At 39.3% G+C, this 24,052-nt stretch overlaps 1 protein-coding gene across 14 annotated transcripts in view; it reads right to left on the reverse strand.

Annotated features, from left to right (window-relative positions):
- ADCYAP1R1 (ADCYAP receptor type I) overlaps positions 1-24,052 on the reverse strand; it is a 125,435-nt gene that overhangs the window by 86,573 nt on the left and 14,810 nt on the right. For all 14 annotated transcript variants that reach the window (XM_072329949.1, XM_072329944.1, XM_072329942.1 and 11 more), the window contains exon 2: positions 9,008-9,178. In XM_072329949.1, the coding sequence (XP_072186050.1) occupies positions 9,008-9,058 (51 nt within the window). In that variant the 5' untranslated portion in view covers positions 9,059-9,178. The remainder of the gene's footprint in view (positions 1-9,007; positions 9,179-24,052) is intronic.

Genomic DNA, 24,052 nt, shown 5'->3' on the forward strand with positions numbered 1-24,052 from the left:
TGCTTCAAATGGCTGTTAATGACAAAGCTTCATTTTCTGCAGGGATAGATAGGGCCAGAAACAGAGGGATGTTATTTCAGTTTGCTTTGGTTATCCTGATATCAGTAGAAAACATAAACAAACACTGTGTGAGTGCTACATAATGAAGAGAGCAAGAGAAGAATTTCCTCTTCCATATGAGCAAAATTCTGTCATAATTAAGGCAAGAGACTTGAAAACAAAACTGGTAGAACATATTTTATGTTGTTCCTCGTGGTTTTTTCTGGGTGACTCCAATATACATTAACTTCTATTTATTTCATCTTCAAGATGACTGTGTTCAGAATTCCTGTGTTACTCCTTTGCTAACCAACAAACTTATTTCACATTTCCACACTGGTCAACATCCAAAGGTCTCCAGTTGCAAGCACTACCATGCAGCGGGAATTGACCTCAGCACACAATGATCTGTTATCTCAGATATAATCTCTAATATAAGTTGTCATCCACAAGGTGGCTTTTTGGCTTTTGTTAACAGCAATCAGCAGACTCAAGAGAGAATTCCATGGCCAAACATTTGCATTTGTGTCCTGCAGTTAAATATCTGCAGAATTACATGTGCTGATACAAAGATGAAAGCATTCATGAGACAGAGATTTACATGGGACTTCGTTATCAGTGTTGGAAAACTCAGGAAGCGGGGCTTTCTCCACAGTGCCCCGTTTCATACTCATCTGTGGTTCTTTCAGAGCACCCACAGGTGCCCTCCAATGCACGTGCATATGCATTAACTTTATGACAAAATATGTAAGTGTCAGATATGATGCTCAAAAACATCTGAGAGAAAAGGCAGGAGAAAGATGGATGATGGATGGTCAATCCAATATAGCAAACATGACAAATTATGCCACGTTGCACTCAGAGACAACTGGCAATTATTCTTATGGTTCAAGGGACAATATAAAGCAAATACAGAACCCAACACGATTTTATTTGGGTTGGCTGAACAGACAGATCTCAGCATCTTTCATCACATTGAGAGAGTTGGGCTTGTTCAGCTTGGAGAAGATTCCAGGGAGACCTTGTAGCATGGAGGTCAACAAAACCTTTTGTCTCTCATACACCTGCCTTGGGCACCATCACCACTCTAATTCTTGGACACACATAGCCTTAATTGGATTTGTCTTTTCCAGACCTTTTAGAGGCAGAGCAGCAGAGATGGCCTCATTTCACAAAGAAGGAACTGAGGACCAAGAAGTTGAAGCACTACTCAAAGTAAACACTAATCTGAGTCATAAGGAACATTTGATCTTCCAGCTCTTATGTCTTAAGTTACTGTTCTAACATCAGGGATCCAATAATCCTGAATTAGCTGTAAGATCTTGTTTGAAAACAAAGCTGATGAGTTTTGTGTTCAGTGGCATAAGGCTTTAGTCATTGATCATGTGGATTAGCATCTCCCAGATGAGATCCTGTTTGGATACAGTGCTATCTTCTATGGCTTAAGTTTATCCTGAAGTTCATTGTTCTACAGAGAATTAACAATTTCTCAGTCTTTAACAAAGAATCCCCATCAAATTAACTCATTTGAGAACGCAACCCTTCCGCGGCAGGGGAGTTGGAGCTTGATGATCCTTGAGGTCCCTTCCAACCCAAACCATTCAGTGATTCCACAATTCTGTCAAATTTAGCTGAAATCACCCATACCACTCAGAATCTGAAGACAGATAGATGACCTGGAAAAATGGCAAACTAAACACATGCACAGGTGCTATCACATAAGTCTTACTTCCTTAGACTATCAAGGGTCCATCCATCATCTTGCAGCCCATTCCCATTGCTGCAGCCTCCCCTCCCACCGCTGTTCTGCAAAAGAAATGGACGAGGGAATGCCTAGTGCCATGGTAGGTCATAGTGAATAATAACCTTACCGTTATTTTTATCAAGGCTGCTAGACGGAAGACATGCAATCGGATCCAACAGTTATTTTAAATGAGCTTGCAGGTAGTTTATGGAACGTATCTGCTATTAGTTCAGGTGTAACAGACAGCACACGATGGGTAAAAAGATTTGGATTTTGTATATCTACATAGCTTGGAGAGACACTAAAAAGTGCTACTTTAGCCCAGGACTGAATGAGAATTGAGTTTGTACTGCAGTACAAAAATGTGTTTTGTTTCATTTGTTCAATTATGTCAAAAAACACTTAGATCTTGTACTAAGGGACATGATTTAGTGGGAAGTATTTGTGGTAGGTGAACAGTTGAACTGGATGATACTCTTCCAACCTTGGCAAATACATGATTCTATGACTGAAATCTTGTAATCAAAACCAGATCAGCCAGAAGTCAGAAAGGACTTCTGAGGAAGTAAATGACGAAATAAACACTGTCTTATACCTTTGAGATTCATTGTATTTCTAATCTTATCCAATAATGCATTCCACATTATTATTACTTATCTGGAAAGCACTTCACAAACAGGAAAGCCAAAATAAAGGTCTGAACGACTTTAAGCCAGAATACATATCATGCTTAGATGTGTGTTTTGGGTAAGACGAATAAGGTAAAAACAAACAAATAAATAGATAAATATTTTCCCTTCCCAAATCTACAAATATCAGTAATTCACATGACTGGCAAACTCCTTCAGTAGTCTTTAAACAACTGATCCACCGGACTGCATTTAGCCTACATAACCTCTAAATAACACATTTTGCCCACAGATGCTGAGTCAGCACACAGAGAAATGTTTGACAGAAGAGGACATTGCGTAAATATGTTATCAGCAAAGCCAGAAGCAGTAAAAAAAGAACAAGCACCCAGTCACTTTTCAATCTCAAACTTTTCAGCTGTTCCACGCACTTACATAAGGTGTACTGGAGGAAGGAATGAACTGATTGCATTCAAAGGCTGATTTTCTTTCATGGTTTTAAGGACAGCGAAGTACTGAATAGTATGGACTTTTTATTCTTTTTTTTACTAGAAATACAATGTTTCATTGATGCCTGACTTCACCCATGCAAGAAAGCCCTACAATTCTGTGATTCTGTGAAATTGTTGACTTTAAAAATGTGTTTCAAGAAAGATACAGAAAGCATCTGTGATAACCTGACAAAGATGATGAGTCCCAAGGTATTGATAATGCACGGCAATCAACTGGGCAAGGGTGACTTGGCCACCTATTCAGAATCCACATGATATTCATAAAAACTGTAGAGTTTTCTAAAAGCTAAAGAAACCAAAGGCTCACCTGAGCTAATTTTTAATTACTTTCCAATGAGGAGATTACTAGGAGTGTTTATGAGAGGTCATACCAATGTCAGGAGGTTCCTGTCTCTTACAGCTGACTATCATTGGTAATTACTAATAATGATAAATATCTTCAACTAGATATTTATCACTGAGATGGCTAAATATTGGTGCATTTGCTGACATCCGTGCACAGCTCAGCTCTAACAGGCACAAAAAAAGTACACAGTTCCTATTCATAAAGATGGCAATATTCTGTTTTGGGCCCAACCAACATATGACAAAGAAATATATCACAGAGATCACTGTGCTTAGTACAGAAGAGGACTCATAACTCACAGATTCTCTCTTCCAAGCAACTTCCATGTGGCAAAAAAAAAAGCAAATGTGACCAAACCCCAGTAATCTTTTCATGAGCAGAAGCGAGGCTGGAGTGTGCAATTCACTCTTTGCCCACAGAGACAAAGAGGAGTTTGTTGAGCTGGGTTCTCTGCCTCCAGGGATTGTAAGGATAGCAACACTTGGGCTTTACAGTTGGCAGTGTTTTTAATAGGCTTCGTAGAGCTTGATTAAAGAGCTGTCTCTAGTGGCTTAAAAAACAAGCCCTAGAAACATCCTTAAGTGCAGTACAATCTGCCTTCCATGCCCTGCCTGTTCCAATGGGGATTTCAGAGGCAACCTATGGACTGCTCACCTGGATGGCTCAACCCTGGGGCAAGCACCAATCCTATGTGCTCCTCCAGGAAGAACTCCTTCATCCTCGGGAAGGTCCCAGTTCTTGCCATACAGTGCAAAGCTTTGGACTCTTTACAGATTGGGAAGAAAAGGTAAAAACTGCTATTTGTTACATACAAAGGTGACAGGGATGTGAGAATATATAAAAGGCCAGATCTCCAGCAAAGTGATTGCAGTGTAATGTATTTATTTAGCTACTATTCATTTCCTCTCTTTCTGCTTTTTTGCTTCCATCTCCCTCTTCTCTATAATGCAGCTTTGCTCCTGCACTACAACTACCTCTTCAACCTGACCTTCAGGAAAACCTTTTTAGGCTGCTGACTCTGCAAATCTAAGGAAGAAGAGGTCAGTGGCACACTTGTTAGAGACTTGAATAACATCCATACAGGTGCTATATGTTAATAGCGAAGAAATATGAAAAATCACAGATTTAGATTTCTTTTTATAGTCTCATTTTCCAAGACATCTTTTTTATTTCCTAATTTGCTATTTGACTGCTCACCCAATACTTCTCCAAGCTCATGAATACAAAACCAGCAGGGAAAAGAATCACATTAATGGCCTTAAATCAGTGTTGTCATCATATTATTTGCCTGTCACAGGAACTATTACAACTACCAGAGGGCAGAAAAGTGAAAGCATTAATGTAGGGCAACCATTTTCTGCTTTGTATCCTGCTGTTGTGCATTTCTAAGACCTGGATAGATTACCTGCTTAAATAAGGAATATTACCCATGGATATGTGTATATGTGTGTGTGGTAATGTGAACCAGAGGTGGGTAGAAAGTCCTTTTTTCCTTTTTTTTTTAATTACTTTTGTTCTTGTTTGTCTTTCACATTTCGTGCTTATAAGCTTGATATGCTTTAAAACAATTTAACAGAGTGTGTCTTACTTCAGCTTCTATAATAATTCTAGCTAACAGCTGGAGTCCCCTGGGGTGAGATTTCAAGTGCCAGCATATGAGACAAAGCACCAGTGTAATGCCAAGGGCCCCTACCAGCTGTGGGCATCCTTGGAGTGCCAACACATGAAGCTCTTTCAGAGAAACAAAGAGATTTACTGAGATCTCAGGTGTAATCAGTCACCTGCTGCAAGTATCCATCCCACCTGCTGACAGGGGAAGGACAGTCTGGAACGAGGATCCTAAGGAAGTGCTTGAAGTTGGGCTGTTTCAAGGGCAACACAGAACCCCTCAGAAATCTTTGGGTCTGACATTGCCACAAAATCTGAGCCATACCTTTGAAAATACCTTACCCAATATTATGTATCTTAAGACCTAATGTATCTTAAGACCTGTTTTTTCATTTTATTATTTTTAAACAAGTCAGAGGCTTTGAAGAGGTTCCCAGCCATGTTTGTACAAGGAGTTGCTGTGCTATTCCCTAAGAGACAACCCCCATGCAACGGAGCATCATGTTAAAGACTTCTGTATTCCCTCAGAGAATTTGATTTTTCTAACAGGATCGTGAGATCTTACAAATCACAAGGCCAATAAACTCATTAAATGCTAGTTCATTAAGTCTTGAATGGAAAAAAACAGGTTGTCTAAAGAGCAGAGCCCAACACAACCATACATGTTTCTGTCTTCACTGCGAAGGGAACCTCTCATTTAGGTTACATATATTCAAACAAACACAGCAGAAGCAGAATTGGTGACTTTATATCAGTTCCTCATATTTAAAAAATGAGAGGGACTGAAATGTAGATGGTTCTACTTGGATGTAGCCCAGCAATGGAAAGGACAGCCACAGACGAGGACTAACACAGCAAGTTCTCTTCACTGAAGAATATAAACCCTTAGAAAGCTGAGATATATTATCACAGTAAACAGAATTAGTTTCTCTCCTCATCTCCTAGAGAATGGGGACTTAAAAACAATCCGTTCAGGGTCTGGCTCTCTGATCCACAAGACGCTGCCTACACATCCACCTCACTTCACCCCCATAATGCGATAGAGTTTCAGTGCTTGTACAGAAGGGACTTACACCTTTCTCTTTTCATTTCTCCCTTTTTATTTAGTCTTTACAAAGACTCTTCTAAGGAAAAAAGGCCTTTAAAGGCCAATAAGCATATGTTCACCAGCCAACGAAACACTGCAAGAAGCACCTTTTCACTTGAAACCTTAAGCTTAGCAATATTAAGGACGCATCCACAAGAATTTCCAAGTATTAGCTGAAGAAATGCAACTGATTGAATTATTTCAGACAGTCGGAACACCTGCATTGCAGTTACATTTAAAATTCAGTTCATACACTAAGCCAACTTTGTGAGTCATGAATTTCATTGTTTCTCAAGTACATTTGGAACCAGACAAAGGGACCTCGGTTTAGGATCCTATCTCTTTGCTAATTTTATGACGACTTTCATTAACATTTCCAGTTTAAAAAACAAACAAACAAACAAAAACAAAAAACATCACAGAACAAACAAATAAATAAAAGCATGTCTACTGCTATCACAAATGAATGAGATGAGAAATAAAGTGAAGTGGCAGTGAATGGGCGGGCTATAAGAATGAAGGGGACAGACAATAGCAGGGTCTTTTGTGATAGCACAAGGGGAAATGGTTTCAAATGAAAAGATTTAGATAGGACATAAGGAAGAAGCTGTTTACAGTAAGGCTCTGCACTGGTTGCACAGAGAGGCAGTGGTGCACCATCCCTGGAGATACACAAGGTGAGGGGATGGGGCTGTAAGCACTGATGGAGCTGTGGGTGTCCCTGTGCACTGCAGGGGAGCTGTACCATGAAAGGTCCCTTCTAAATCAAACAATTCTATGATTCCAGGAATTCAGAATGAAAATAAAGAAGGTGAAGAAAACGGACGTACAAATGAAAGACAAAGCACAGAAAACGATGTAGCTGCACTGCAGCTTTACACTGAAAATAAGCAGCCTAGCTAACAACAACAACGAAAGGACTAAAAACATCTAAAATGTCAAAAAAAGATTTCAGTTAGGAAAACATTTTAAATGGGAAAAAAGTAGATTTCAAAAATTGCTCTCAAGGAGTTTTCTCTACAGGCCTAACCAGGTCCCACTCTTCCAGATCTTGCTTTAAGTCCCAGGCAGTAAACAGAAAGGTGGGATTGTGGTTATCAGTTTAAGGACATCGGCCTAGCTTATCAAAGATGGCGCAAAGAGAAAGCCAGACTCAATAGAGAGAAAACGTTACCCCCTTCACCGACCAAAGAAGTGTGCATGCATTTACACAAGTTCACTTTAGAATCACTAATTTTATTACGTGGCTTCTTACAGATTGTGAGAAAGTTTTGCAGTCATAAAAAACACTGAAGTAACCTCACGTACAAAAGCGTACTTACTCTTCCTAACTCTGGTTTGCTTCACAGAATTTCATTAGGGAGCTGTTCTGTCCAAAAGCAGGAGCAGATCGCTAATTATCCAGCTCAGCGATCACAGTTATGTCCTGAAATGCTAAGAATTGGAAGCTTGCTGTCCTTTTACATTCACCAGGAAGGTCATCCATCTTCTAAAAGCTCAAGAAATGCATTCAGTCGCATTTATTTTCCTTAATTAAAAATAGTTCACTTCTAAATAAGAAGATACCTTTTGTCTGTCTCAAGCTGGATGCCAATAATCTTGAAATGCCAAAAATCAATGGCCATTAAAAAGAAAATCCTTTTGCCTTTCAACTCATATGATCACATACATAAGTTTGCTCCAGCCTGAAAAATGTGATTTCTTACCCAGAAATACAGCAGCTCTACCAATCTGCTCTCCAATGTCACCTAACATAGGATGCATCTCATTGACATTTATTGCTGAGTCAACACTGAGGTTGTCATAGGCTTAGCAGTAAGGTGGGAGCTCCTTAAGGGACTGCTGTAAATGATGCCTTCTACCTCCAGGGATGTTAAGTAATAGAACAGTCAACATACGAGGGGAAAAAGAAATCACATATCAGGTATTTGTAAAGTGAGGTGCTAAATTATTTAGATGAACATTCTTATTCTAAATAATATATCTGAATAGCGCTACATTTCAGATTTGTAGTCAATTAAAGCGGTCTCTAAATAAGACCCAAAGGGAAAGAATGTGCATTGGTGTGTGACAAAATCAAAATGAGTGCTATATGCTGACTCTTTCACAATGCAAAACTTACACAGCCTATATGCATGAGCAAGAAACTGTACATACTGTTAAAAGACACTCTGGTCACACCACAGCCATACAATGCTATTCTTACTTAAAAATAAAACCAAGATTTATTTCAATAGTACTTTAAGATACCATACTTGGATATTTCAATAATGCTTTAAGATAATACACTTGGATATAAAATACTATTAGGCATTTGCAAAGCATTTGTATGGAAGCAACAGAAACCTATTAATAAGAATCAGATAGAGCATTTAAATAGTAGTGCTGTTTCTCACAGTATTCCTTTGTGAAATGCTTCCTGAGACGTAATGAAAAGCACAGTTATGATCAATGATCCAGCTAAGAGCTGAGCTGAAATGCAAGATGGATTTATTATACAGGTTGTATACCATTGCCTATGGCTGCAAAGTGAAAAAAACAACATGCTTTATTCAATATCCTTACAGCTTAGGAGGCTATCCTTACAGCCTTAGGAGGCTAGATAGAGCCATAATGCAAATAGGGGCAGTGGGCAAGCATATGCTAATATGATCCCATAACCCCATGACGTGTGTTAGGACTGAGAGATTCATGGGGTAGCACGTTATTTGCTAACTAAAGATTCATGACGCAAATCAATCCTGACCTGTTCATATAAAGCCCAACATCTTAATCAAAGTGACTAAGGAGTCGGAGTGCTTCTATCTTCAACAACCACGTTTTCTGAACACCAACCATCTGAAAATGGAGGCAACCAAAAGCATCATCTGATACCTTAAGGCTTAGGCTTCACAGTCCAATTGCATCTATAAAGGAATCTATAGGGTCACAGAGAAACAAAACCAGAGCTATTATCAATAGCAGAATCTTCATTGTTAGTGAGTGCTACTCTTGAGAAGACATTTAAATAATGGCAGTGTAAATAAGAACATCTATCCTTACCATGGGAAGCAATAGGAGAGTGAAGAAGCAGTTCTTCCAACAGATGGCCATCTTTGTCTCTTGATTTTGATCTTTAGTCAAGCTTAGCTTCTTTAACACTGTTAATTAGGGCTGAAGCACACACTCTCTGCAGATCTTCTTGTCAGTGTCTTCACATCAAGACTCAAATCTCTGCAGTGAAAGAGAAAAAATGATTATAAATACAACAAACATGGAAGAGTATGAGAAAGAAACAGGAAGAAAACAGAGACCACAACACTTGAACTGAGTTACATATATCAGAGGTCGGTCATAACTGTCTGGATTGCAGTTATTACAGATCATCTAGGATATTAAATTTGAAGCCAAAGAACATGGCTGTATGATCAGTAGCTTGCATCATAGAAAGATCTGCTGGAGGATTTAACAGCAGCTCTATTGTACCTATAGGGAAGGAATAATGGAACATTTCGAACTGGTCAAAGGGTCTGCATGCTTCATTTCTGCAGCCATGATTAAGGGATTCTTAAGGGTCTGTACAACTTGGTGATTTCCTCTCAGAGATAGCTCATCCAGATAAAAAAATCCATAGCAAGAGTTGTTAAGAATCAGAGCTTTTTGAATATGCAGTAATAGGAATGTGGAGGAATGAATTATGCTCTCAGGCTTAGAGGTCTCAACTTGGTGTCCTACCTACCATCATGTTTTAAAATGAATTTGTCCATTACCTGAGATGGATCCCCTTCATTTCAACTCTACCTTCTAGACCTCGTTCCTCTAAGATGAACTCATTCTGAGGTCATTTGCCAATGGAAGATTAGACAGTCTGTTTTCTTAGGAAGGTATTGGAGTTTAGGCCTTGGCCATAAGCTATGCCACACCATTTTGTCTCAGAGCCAGAGAACTATCCTTAACTATTTCATTTACACCTGTAAATGGAAACTTTGAATGCAGAGGTGCTTTTTAAACTCTTGTTGTGTGATGCAGGTTTTCTACACACCACCATTCATCACCTATGCCATCACACGATGCACATGCATCACCTATGCAGGCATGAACATGACTGACACATCTTCCAAGCATGAAAAATGTTTATAGAGGTAAGAAAATGTTTGAGAATGGAAAAAAGAATAAAGAAGTCATGGGTACAGGATCTGTAAGCAATTACAGGAACAATAAAACATTTAAAAAACCAGAATGTGGAAAAAAGAGAAAAGACTGAAAAGAAAACAGGCTGAAGACAGAAGGTAAATAAAGGAGTGCCAAAGGCAAATGTGAAAGAACTTTTGCAGTCAGTGCGGACTTCATTTTTATATTAATTGCAACATACAGCCAAGACATCAGCATTTAGAAAGTAGAGTCTTTCAATTAAAAAACAGAACAGAAAATTAAGTTCTCTTTAGATTTTTGACTTCTTTATCCAGACTCTGACTAAATGGAGAACAATGATTCATAAAACTCTCTGATCTGCCTTCGTCCATCCTCACTCGATCAGTCACTCTCAGCCTGCTCTGGTACTGAATTTAATTACTTAACTGCATTTCTGATGGTTTATCAAATAATGAAGGACTGATAAGATCTCAGCCGAGGAGGAGAATACATCCATGGTGACATCCAGTAGTGAAAAGACGGAAAAAGAAAGTCACTGCATTAACAGAAGCAACAGACAACCAGGCAGACACATTAGCAGACATTTGGATTTGAAATTATTTCTTGATAATTTGCAGCTCTGGACGGAGAGGCCAGAGAATGGTGTGGGGACTGAGCTTTGTCTTTGGATTCTGCCACTGTGATGAGTCAAAAATAAGACTTCAATGCAACGTTAGAGTGGGAGATGGATGACTAAATGGATGGAAGAATAACCAGTGTTAAAGTGATAACCTTCAGAATACACTCCTTCCAATGGCTGAAGATCCATCTTTACTTTAACCTGGCATTCACTGGGTTTGAAGAGTGGAAAGAGACTGTCTTCTATTTTCTGTCTGTTAGTTTCAAAGACATTTCTAAAGATGTGGGAACATCTGCTAACCATTTTGCTGTGCTTCTTTGACATTTTGCAGAGGAAAAGAATCAGCTTCTTTTTTTTTTTTGCCTTCATGGTAGCCATGGAAACCCACATCAAGAACTGGACTGAGGTCTCTATGTCATCCACAGAAGCCCAAGTATTCTTTTAGGTAATACCAACTACCAGGCCTATGAACCCATGTCTCAGACCTGCAGAGAAATCCATATATCATGTGTAGCAGTTCCCGCTGTGCACGCCACACGTAGGTACAGAGTCAAACCATTACCAACGAAAGGCTAATTAACTCACAGATAAGTATATTCATCCAATTATTACACGAAAAACTTTTCAGAAGTAGGGGCAATGTCTACGAAGCCTTTCCATCTCTATTCAGTACTGCAAGAATAACAGAGATATGAATAAAAGGCGTGAAAGGAAAGTCTGAATGACCAAAATGACTTCATAAAGCCACATCATGTAGTTCCATTAGTAAATTGGAGATGTTGATGATTCAAGTTGCTGTTTTATCTGCATCTGCCACTGTAATTAAAATCTGTGAAGCCAGAATAGCCCACAGCACAAGGGTTGCACACATGAAGGAAAAAAAGATTATATTTAAAGGGCTTCAGATAATTATTTCAAGCACAACTGAAACATGGGAATTATTGGAGTCTACTGATGCCTTAGGAAACTCATACACTGTCTATGAAAGGGATTCATATCTCCACTGCAGAAGTTTTCCAAGCCACAGAAAATTCTTTGTGTAACTCAGTGGAGACTAATGGGTCCTCTAGGAGAAGTCTGGAAGGGCTCTGGCAACTTGTTTTGCTGCAAGTACCCATTTCCTTCTCCTGTTTAAAAAAGGACTCAAGTGTCCCTGGGCCTTATGTGGACTCTATGTTACAGAAGCCTAAAGGCTGGTAAGGTGGGTCCCAACATGAGAAGTGCCATGTGCGCCAATCCAAGCAGGATGTGCCTACTCACAGGTGGGCATGAAAGGATCTCATTCAAATCTCAACATATCAAGTAACAGAAGGAATTGTTACTCAGTAGCTCAAAGTTGTACCAGTGTGGGATGAATGAAAGAGGATTTCGGTGACTATATGAAGAAGATATGAGCCGTGACTGAAATCTTACCCAATAGAAAGAAAAATCAGATCTGCTAGGCTCCTAGTTATGGACCTCTGGAATTTATGCCAGAGGTCTAAAAGGAAAGCAACGAATTACAAAGCTGACCAACAGTGGCCTTGACCAGGGGTGATAAAACATGAATTCTTTACTTAATTAATCTTAATTCAGTGTCTGGTCAGGACTGCCCACCACATCCTTCTCCTGCACCGTACAGGGAACAGTACAAGTGCAGAAATCTGAAAGGCTCTGAGATATGCAAAATGAATCACACTCTTGCAGATTGCCTTGCAGCAGAGTCACGCATTCCATGTGGAGTGATCTCCTCACTTCTCAGTGGCACGAGGAGTATTCCTTTATGCACAATACACCATGTACGGAAAATGATGAGGTGTAAGAGAAAGAAGCAACCAAGGATGCTCCAGCCATCACCAGTTTGGCCCTCACACCACTCCATCAGTGTTTCAGAGATCTCCCCAGGGAAGGGAACTCCATTTTGGCACAGGTTTTGCTGGATGAACATCATTGGCTTAGATACGAACAGATGGTTATATAATTGATACACCATTTATCACCTGTAGGCTGTCAATATACAGTGTGGAATTCAAAGCATGTTATCATCTCCCTCCAAAAATACCCCAAAGTCAGCTACCCAATTTATATTAAAAGAACATGGTGAACCTCTCTCATGCCAACTGAGACTCACACAAGCAAAAAATAAACACAGACAGAGAAGTAACCAACCCTTCAATGACCTGGGTCCTGTCAGCTAAGTTTAGAAATCTAGAAGGCATGTACTCATATATGAGCTCACTGCCAAGTCTCTTCTTATATAGTCAAGAAAGTAGACATAGGAACAAAGCAATTTGTCTGACCTATTTTAGCTGTCTACTTTAAACATTCAGCTTCTATCCCTTGAGTTTGGAGGAATTCTTAACAGATAGCTCATATGTTGACATCTACATTGTCAACATCTATATTTGGAGAGAATAATTCCACCTCTAGTCTCTTCTGTATCGGCAATATAAAACCCAAATAGCAATGTTTGAGTTACCACAAAGGATTAAGGACAAATTATTAGTTTAGGGTGTCAATAAACTGATGCTGAGATATTTAAGTTAACAGAGAAACTAAAAGAAAACTTAACAGCAAATAAGTCTCCTGGAAAGCAACAGCACTGAAATCTCCCATACAAAGTAGACAGCAAAGAACAATCCTATGAAGGCAAACAACAAGATCAACATACTGTCTTTTCTACTATTTCTGACTTATCACTTATTATTTTTAGCATTTTAAATATTTTGGGGACGTCTTGTTTAATTTATATTGAACTCTGTAAACGCACTGAGGTTAATGAATCTGCACAGATTCATAGTACCTGAGAATATAGCTTTGTCTTTCCCTTGAACACCAAGAAGCCATTTATTCACCTTTTTCCCTCTGTGTGCCAAACAAAAAAGTCCCTGGAGTCCTTGTCTCCACTCAACATGCCTGTTGTCAGTGAGAAAACAGGCTTTGTACAGTAATTACATCAGGGGGCTTAATCAAAGAGATGGATTTTCAGAAAGCATTTGCTGCTACAGGGGACAGGCCAGTCCTTCCAGATACACCACAATATCTCAGATGGTATCAGCCAGAAGTGGCACACTTCTGAAAAAGCTGACAAAAAGCAACCTGAATTTTCTATCAGGATTGGGCACAAAGAAAGATCCAGCTTAGCAGTCTCAGCACTCTTTGCCTCTCCTTTTAATTCTTGGATACAGCAACCCATCTGTACCTTGCCTGAGCTGAAGAGAGAGGAAGGATCGCCTCCATCATCAATGATGATGCCTGTCCTCATGTGGTCCATGAATCTGTCAGTCCTCTGCCACAAAGGCAGTTTGCTCATGATCAAGCTGACATAGAACCAGCCTGTCCTGGTGCATGGGCTTGTTCCATCCCAGGTGCAGGACTTTGCATTTCTTTTTCTTGAGCCTGATGAAGCTCCAGACTTGCTGAGGATGCACGGTACCCTTCCATCCGGGTCATAAAAACATTAAACAGCTCTGAAGCTACCCACATCTTAAGACACTTACAGTTCAGTCTACCTTGTCTCTCTTTACAGTCCACAGAATAGATATAAATATCCTCAAGAACAACTTCCATATCTTAATGCTATTTTCAGACAAGGAAAGTTATTCCTTTGACACAGTGTATATGCACCTTTATATAGTTTATTTTGTCTCTTTACTCAGCTTACCTAGGATAAACAGAGAAAATTCCATCTCTGAAGTTTAAGAAGTCAAAGTGCTAATGCTAAGCAGAACTGAGCGCTGATTTCAATCAGTGTCATGGCCTTTTCTTCCTTCCAGTACTATCTTTATTCCTTCTATTAGCACAGTCTAATAATCTACCGTGTGTTTTACTTTGGCTGCACTCAATTATAATATTGGTAGAGTTTTCTTTTTTCTTTTCCTTTTCTTTTCAGTGGTTTCGATTAAATTGAAACTCCCTGAAGATGTAAAGCTGTTATAATTGGTCTTTACAAAGCACACTTGTCATTTCTGTACACCCTATTGGCCCTTCTATTTCCTAGTCTTCTAACTTTATAGAATTTTCTTCACATTTCAAGAAACTTTTCAAAACCATTCTAGAACAGTTTTACATAAGCGCCCCTCAGCCTATTAAGGAAAGATATTCCAGCTAACACCTTCAAAATATCTAAATCAATTCTTGATCGTCTGGATTATTCTAGCCTAAATCCCTGTGGTAATTCATTATTACTTCTGGGAAAAGACCACCTAATCCTTCTAATTTTTTTCCTCTTTCTCAAACGCAGCATAATATTTCAACTTGGAAAATTATTCTCTCTCATATAATATGCAGTAAGCATATATATATTCTTCTTGGTTCACATCCAATCCAAGGCATTATATCTAAGTTTTGGTTCTCTTTCATTTCCACTAAGTCAGGTTTTGATGTCCTGCATTTACCCACAAGCAGAGAGCATGCACAGGAGGTTACAATAGACCAGCAGAGGTATGAAAATCTGTTATGTTCAGGTAAACCCATCATATGTAGGACATTCAGTTCTGATTTCAGCTGATACCTACCTTCTGCAAAGGGAGAATCTTTCTTCAGTAAAGACATTATCAAAACTTGGTGAAAATTCCTATTTACTATATTCCATACATTTGACCATCAAGCCCAGCTTTCCCTGAGCTTTTAAAGTCTATGACTTTAACATGGTGTATAAAACTAACCCACAGTTAGGTTGTTTATCTGTTTAAGCAAACTCCACATAAGATAGAGATTTTACAAGTGACAGAAAACTTCACTATATGACAATTCTCCTTCATATTATGATGTGCAAACCATACAGGTATGAACAAATGGTAGAATATTGAAAGTCACTGGTATCTAAAGGACTCTTCTGGGGTATCTGAGTATTCTGACCTCTTAATGACTTTAGAAGTCTCCACTGGGAAGTTGGAAAGGTACAGCCTTTCCGATGGGCACAAGTGAACCATTTCCCATAAACGTCAAGTTTTTCTAGCTTATTTTTGCAAGTCTACCACCTACAGACTTAGAAGTAGACACTATGGAATGCAATTCATAACTCTCTTTGTAGAGGATAGTTGCTCTTAGCAGATTTCTCATACAACATTACCTATAAAATTCAGCCAGCAATTCTTGCCTTGGTTGGGATTATTTTCTCTGTTTTCTACCAAATTTGTATTGCCTATAATTTGTTGATTTCCACAGAGAAGTAGGAAAATGGCACCATTTCTTTAACTAAAGACTATGGATCAGCACAGAATCACAGTTGAAAGGATGGAAAGGACCTCAAGAGACCATTGAGTCCAACTCCCTGATAAAGCAGGTTCCCTACAACAAGTCATAGAGGTTGGCATCCAGACAGGTCTTGAATATCTCTGTAGGTGACTCCACCAGCTCTCTGGGCAACCTGTTTCAGGGCTCCATCACCCTTACCATAAAGAAGTTCTTCTGCATGTTAGTACAGAACTTCCTATGTTCAATTTTTAGGCCACTGTTCCTTGTCCTATTGCTACACACCACTGAGAAGAGCCTGGCCTCATTCATTTGCTTCCTACCTCCCTTCAGATATTTATTAACACTGACCAGATCCTCTCACAATCTTCTTCTCCCCGGGCTGAAAAAAACTCAGGTTACTCAACCTTTCCTCATTTGGGAGATGCTCTATGCCATTTATTATTGTTACCGTCTACTGGACTCTTTCTAAGAGATCCCTGTCTTTTGTGAACTGGGGAGTACAGTTGGACACAGTATTCTAAACGCAGCCTCATAAGGGCAGAGTAGAGGCAGAGTATCACCTCCCTCGACCTGCTGGCCATTCCCTTCTTAATGCATCCAACTGCACCCAGTTTTCTGCACTCAGCTGCAGTGAAATATTTTTAAGCTACCTTGTATTTAAGAAGCGTTAGTCAAAATAGTAATATGGTATGAGAAGCTTTCTCTTCATCATCACAGGCAGGTCAATTACCCTTACAAAGCATCTGTGATGTACAGAGCACTTCAGAACTAACATGCATCTAATACAAGATGCATAAAGGTAACTACATGCTGCTCCATTCCAGCAGAGCTTTAAGTGCTACTTGGCAAGGTTCTTTAAAAACATTACACTATAACCAGTAAAATGCGGTCTCCACTTGGCATATCAAAATTCTGCAACAACTGCTTGATCAATTTGATTTCCCTGATAGATCATCTGCATTTTCTTCCCTAACCATAGGTGCATCTATTGCTTTTTCAGGATTACATTGGAGCTTGTATGGTCTCTGCTAATTCATAGTCAACGTTGCCACTGGTCTGTCTGACTTGAACTCAACTAGCTATACAGAGCCCTACTCAATAAACAGCACTTGAATTATGATGTTCTCCGTGTTTTCCAGGTTTCCTTCTCTGTGTCTGACAACTGCTTACATACCCTCCTCTAGAACTGACTGTATGGAAAGAGTCTATCAGAAGGATAGGCAAAACGCAGCTAGGGACTATAAAAAAAACATGTCCTCCCAAGACTGCTGTGAACAACCAGTGTTGGGCCCCTTACTGCAAGAAAGACACTGAAGCCCAGGAGCGTGTCCAGAGAAGGACTATGAAGCTGTAAAGGGTCTGGAGCAGAAGTCTTACGAGGAGTGGCTTTAGGATTTGGGATTATTTAGTCAGGAGAAGAGAGGTTCAGGGGAGACCTCAATGCTCACAACAACTGCCTGAAGGAAGGTTGTGCTGAGGTGGGAGTCAACCTCCCTCCTCTTCCATTTAATTAGCCACCGGACTAGAGGGAACAGCCTCAAGTTGCACCATGGGGGGGGTTCAGGTTGGACAATAGGAAAAACTACTTCTCCAAAAGAGTGGTCAAGTGTTGAAATAGGCTTCCCAGGATGGTGGAGGAGTCACTATCCCTGGAGGTGTTCAAGAAACATTTAGATGTTGTAGTGATGGGTGTGGTTTAGTGGGAAATATTGATGATAGGTAGATGGTTGGACTGGATGATCTTGGAGGTCTTTTCCAACCTTGGTGATTTAATGCTTCTATGATTCTACATACATATTCAAAATATATTTACTTGAGTGCAATGCCACCCTTAACATTCTTAGTTAGGTCTCTTGATGAGCTGAATTAACTATGTGGAGCACAAAGCTATCATTACTAGCCTACCTTTGCTTTCCAGACCCAAGCTAGTCTGTGCAAGGTTCTATATGCTCTTAGTTAGGAGGATGTATCAGGGTTATCTTTAATAAAGCATTTCACCATGTAGAGGAGCAGTTCTGCAGTTGGTGACAGACCCATAGACAAGATCCAGTCATGGAACTTCAGTACCTGCACAGCCAACTCATGTTATCTCTGACCTTTCCCATCTGAAAGAATAACCAAAGCAATAAGATAACAAATGAGAGGAATATATTGGAAAATATTAAAATCAATAAGCAATTGCCTGATGACAGAGAAGTTAATGCATATACGACATTGGTCTGACAGAAAACTTAGGCACCAGCAGACAGACTTTTGGAGGTCTGAAAAATCACCAGGTTGTTCAGAAAGGATGACCAAATAATCTTTCTTTGCTGCATATGTGCAAATCCTTATTGGTTTTTTTTCCCTTATTGTTATTGGTATTTTCTCACAAACAACAGAGTTATTCTCAGTACAACAACTTGTACTTCATTGAGAACTTGGACTTAGCAATCTGCAGTGATGTCCCAGGTGAATACCCGTTGGCTTCATCCACAGATATGAACAACAACACAGAAAGATTTCATGAGCCAAAGTTCAATCTATCTCAATGAAAATGGAGTGGATATAATAAGTTTCCTGACTCTTTGCTGGATTGAAAAATGATTCCCCTACTTTGTTGACTCAAGAGCATATACTGTTCAGTTGTCAGGGAAATGTCTCTCCCAAAACAAGCCTGGAGCTTCAATCTTGTCTTTTCTATCTTAAGAGATATGAAAAACATTTTTTTTTACATTTTTGGCTCTGTTCTTTTATAGAAGAGTTTCATTCCTACACTGAAAGATAATGTTAAATCACTGTATAAGCTCTGGTAAATTACATGATTCCTTTTTCTTCCACCCACATTTCCTATAGTCTTCCTTTTCTACTGTACTTCAATTGGCCTAAGATTTGCCCAGCTGTATCCTGTTAAAGGTCTCGTTACATTTGGACAATATTAAGACCTTCCACAGCATGTGGTCTTGCAACACCAATGACAAAATTCACATCACACAAATGCAGCTGTCTGAAAGTGAAACATCTACCATCTATATTGGATTCTCTTGGCTCCCTTTGGAGTGAACAAAAGATGAGCAATTCACTCCAGCAGCACATGGGTTAGCCTTGCTCTGGAACAAGATGTACTCATCTTGGTAAACAAAAAGCCAATAAAGCACAAAAACCACTTTGGTTAGCTTCTAAGAATCTTGGGTTTAGTAGGGACAGTGCTGAGCATAGCAGAAGTATAAACAAAGGAGGAAGAAAAGCAATTGAAATTAAAATCAGTGTTGGGACAGAACCCAGCAGAGAGAAACCCTGGAAGTATCTTCCAGAAAGAGAAGTTCACTAAAGCTATTTACTTCTCTGGATTGTTTGTATAGGGAAATAATAATAATAATAATAATAATAGTAATAATAATAACATGCACTGCAAATGGTTCTGTAACAAGCTGGAAATTACCCTAATATTTTGGATAATACTGCAAAATTATTCCATGCAACAACACTGATTTTCTAAGCCATAGCTCTCAGCACTTACTTACAATGTCTCAGCTGAGATCCAATTTCAGAGTACCTTAAAAAGGTGCAAATACAGCTACAGTCTTACAGATCCGACAATTCTTATGAGAATTATGTTTTAAAAACTAACATCTAGACAATGTAAATATTCCATTTGATTTCCACATCGCTGCTTCACTATTAGCTCTGAATAGAGCAGCATTACTGCTGTCCTAGAAAAACTAAATGTAAATGAATGGAAGTGATTAATTCCCACAGAACCACCTTCTCAGCCTGTGATTAAAGTCAATTATTTCGACGTCTTCATGATCTGCTTGTGGATTTTGAGGTGACAGTTCTGGTTGATAATTCAACAGAATCTAATCTTAATTAAATACCTGGGAAGGATGAAACAATTCAGGACCAAAATAGTTTACTACAAACATACTTACACACATAAACATCTGTACAAGTGAAAAAAAAGATGTGGCTGAGATCTGATATGCTTTCTTATTAGCCCCAAAGGTTTCAGAAAAAAAAAAAACAACTCAAACCCACAAAACAAAACAAAAGAAGCCTACTAAAACACAACCAGCGCAGATTAGCTGTATCCATTATTGCTTTGGTTTTGTATCAGTGAAACCTCAGTTCATTACAGCAGAATTCTCTTTATATAAAGCATGAAAGCCGCAGCAACAGCAGCCTGTAGGATCTTGAAAAAGTGAGTTATTGTGCTCTACTGAATGTGGCAATTGAGATGAAAGCTAATAACCCTGATTATGGATATTGAGAGGCATGATGGTGGTGCTCAGCGGTAGAGAGTTTTTAGAGTTAGGGTACTATGGTTAGGCTGCAGTTGGACTTGATGATCTTCAAGGTCTTTTCCAACCTGGGTAATTCTATGATTCTGTGATGCATCAGTTTACAAACTGACAGAATAGTCACAGAGTCATAGAATCACCAAGGTTGGAAAAGACCTCCAAGCTCATCCAGTCCAGCCATCCACCTACCACCACCATTTCCTACTGAACCATATCCCTCAGCACAACATCTCAATGTTTCTTGAACACCTCCAGGGATGGTGAATCACTCACTTCCCTGGGCAGCCCATTCCAGCACCTGACCACCCTCATGAGATCCTATGCAACAGAACTGCATATGATTCACATTAGGAATCTTGTGGAATCGGAGCATTCCACGTAATTCAGAAGGCAACCGAAACGTTACTCCTTTTCACTGAATAGCTTGGCGATGTACTGTCATTCATACCAATAAAACCTAGGATTTAAGAATGTAAACACAATTAGGCTGAAACCTCCAAAATTCCCACTGTTTGGTTTGAAAAAGATCGACTCATGTTTCAAGGGCACAATGAAAGTATCCCCTCCCCAAGGATGGTCTTTCAGGTCCTTGAATGAGCATCGTTTCATTAAAATATATACACCTAAAACTGAGCACATCTCCACAGATTCCTTCTACAGCTTCTGAGACATATCCAGCACAGTCAGCAGACAAGAATGCAAAGCACCCAAAATCAGAAATCTTCTGAAATTATATATCTTCAAACATCATAAGAATTGCCTCCTATTTCAAAACGTTTTCTGTAAAGGAAGGTTTCAGACCAGACATTGCTTTTTATACTAAGAGCATTTAAATTCGGGTGGCATTTGTCCCACTTGTTCAGGTCAGTAGTTAATTTAAATATTTGCTTTGTGTAATTCACAAGTGCTGGTCAAGAAAAGAAATCAATTTGACCTCCAGCAACTTTATGGTAACACAGAGAATAGCTTTAGATAAGTCGTTTTCTACATTTCATTATCACAACCAATGAAATCTGCAAGAGGAAAGTTCTTATGGACACCAAAGTCAGTATTTTACATCTATTGGAAATGAAGCCTACACATAAAGTCATCTCTTTTGATAGAGCATATATTTCTGAAATAAGGAACCATGATTAAGGGCAGTGAATACATTCTTTATGCATTTATTTTTCACAACACAGACCTCTTCTATCTGTGGTACCTAACATGAAAAGTTCTGGTTTAAGACCAGTCTCTTGTAAACCACAGCAGTTTAGATGAGCTCATACTTGAAGCTTATTAGTTTCTCTCCCATATTTACCAACGAGACCCTAAACAGACCATTTTAACAGTGAAGAATTACACCATATGCTATCTGACAGATGAGGTTAATTCCATTCAGTAATAGAATCATAAAGGTTGGAAAAGACCTCTAAGATTATCTAGCTCCAACTGTCCACCTACCACCAATATTGCCCACTAAACCATGTTTCTTAGTACCACAAATAGTAACGTTCCAAGTACTCACACATTTGGGAAATTACATACGTAGCACAAGGTGATTTTATCAAGGCATTCAGTATGCTTGATGTTCAACCAAATTCCTGCTCTCATTCAATCTGGGGCATGCTTTATCTGTATAGAAAGTTTTGAGTCTATAGCTCTGACCTTCCGGACAGACTATGAACATTTTCCGAGTGTATCCAAAGACATTCAGTCTAGAGAAACACTGACCTGAGACAGACAGCATAAGACACAGTGGCAGTACCCAAAGCCATCCTTTTGCTCCTCTGAATTTTTAATTTCCACTTCCAAGGCACAGATATAATAGAAATTCTTAAATAAAGAGTCAAAAGAACATGCAAAAAGAAGTTTTACCTTCAAATCTGTTTTAACTGAAATGAAAGGAGGGAGGGAGGGAAATAGAGGGAGAGATTTGAGACAGACACACAGCACACAAAATTTCAGCCCAGACAGTAAAAGTTTGCCAAAGCTACACTCAGTTGATTAGTAGCATCTTATTTTGGGAAGCCAATTAAGGTCAAAAAGTATGAACTATCCAGCAAAGACTTTTCTCCTTTTCTCTCCAGTCTCCCTTTCCTATCCTCACATTACATGAAGTCAAGTCTAAATTACCTTCCAGTCTTCATTTTCCCCAGTGTTGGTTTTAATGTCATTTGAATGCAGCACAAAAGACACCAAAGAAATAATGCTTTGATTGTAAGCAAGTTTATTTACATTAATTGCTCAAAAAAATTAACTAAAATCTCTGGTAAGACCTCAAGTTGATAAGGTCCTACCATGATGATGACCATTGTATGCCCTTGAAGCACTCTGAAGACAAAACTTTGATCCTCTGGAAACTCCTTGTGAGGATTTTGGCCAAGATTTTTGCTATTTCATGGTAATACATAACAAAGCATCTCTCCATTATTCCACTATTTCTTGTATGCTCCACAGAGAGGATTTCCTCAAATCTATTCAAACAACTACAATACCATTGCTGGAGGCAAGAGCCACTCCATAGGTTGACTGCTCACAGAAACACAATACCTGCCCATCCTAGCCAGTGTTTTACAAAAACGTTTATAAAAGAAAAACAACCTAAGAAAGAGAAAGCATTATTGATCTCCAGCACTGGGAGACCCACTTCAGCAGCCTCCAAAGGATGCAATTTATTAAGAAGAAAAATAAACATGTCCCTAAGCCCTCGTTTCCATCTACTGCATTATTAATGACCCTCGTGCCTGTGGCTGATGAAGACCGATGTACAATCAGGCTTCACAGGTTTTCCCATCCCCAGAAAGGTGAAGAATTAAAGGTGGGACAGAAGGGCGAATCAAAGGAGAGACCACCAGTGTTATGGGAAAACCTGCTAGCATAACACTGGCTGGAGTTTAGCAGTTTATCTGTGCACTGACTAAGAGCCTGCTAAGGTCACAGAATGGTTGAGGTTGGAGGAGGTTTTTAAGATCAATGAGTTCCAACCTCTCTCCATGGGCAAGGTTGCCATCCACCAGATTGGGCTGCCCACAGCTACATGCCCACAGCCTTAGGCACCTCCTCCGGCACCCACAACTTCTTTAGGCAACCTGTTCTGAGACATCTCTGATTTTAAACACAATAGCAGTCTCAGAGATTCCACAAGTTGTAACACAAAGAAACTCTGAGTTCCCTTTATTTTTTTATTCTTTTATTTACGTTTTTGCACAGCCCACTTTGATATATCTTAGACTTCTTTGCTTCTGTCCACTGGAGTGGTATTCGGCAGCAAAGACCAGCATCTCACCTTAGGCATCAAGCAAAAGAAAAGCAACCAACCAACACAAAACCAATAAACTAACAAACAGAAGAGCATTCTGTCTCTACATGCAGAAAGGTTAAGTTCACATTTCAGGGTATTCCTTCCACAGTGTTCCTAAGCTCACGTTTGTCCCAAGAGTTTGCAGGCAGATGGAGGAAATGAAGCATGGGATGAATTTGTATGTTGTTCTGAAATGAGTCACTCGCTGGGGAGAGAAGTCTAGAGGCACCTAAGGGAGAGGGAGGAAATGCTCCTCTTCCAGCAGATAAAACTAAACATCTGATAATTTGAAGTCAGTACAGTGGAAGTGCTGTTTGACCTTCCTCAAGGAACTGCATGTTATGGCTAAGACTGCCTTATTCAGGAAACAGCCCTGAAATGAAGTAGTCATTTGAGGCAGAGAAGAACTGTTAAAGTAATATTTTGCACATTTCATGACAGTGTATGTCTACCACTGAGATGAATCCGAAGTTTTGTGGCATGGTTTTTGATGTCCTTTTGATTGTTTAATTGAATCCAGCATTGCTTGGCTCTAGTTGGTCCCAAAATCTGCACAGTATTGTTTCTGTTTCCTTGGTGGGTAACGGTCACAGGCT

Source organism: Excalfactoria chinensis, chromosome 2, assembly GCF_039878825.1.
Source record: "Excalfactoria chinensis isolate bCotChi1 chromosome 2, bCotChi1.hap2, whole genome shotgun sequence".
Taxonomy (NCBI): Eukaryota; Metazoa; Chordata; class Aves; order Galliformes; family Phasianidae; genus Excalfactoria; species Excalfactoria chinensis.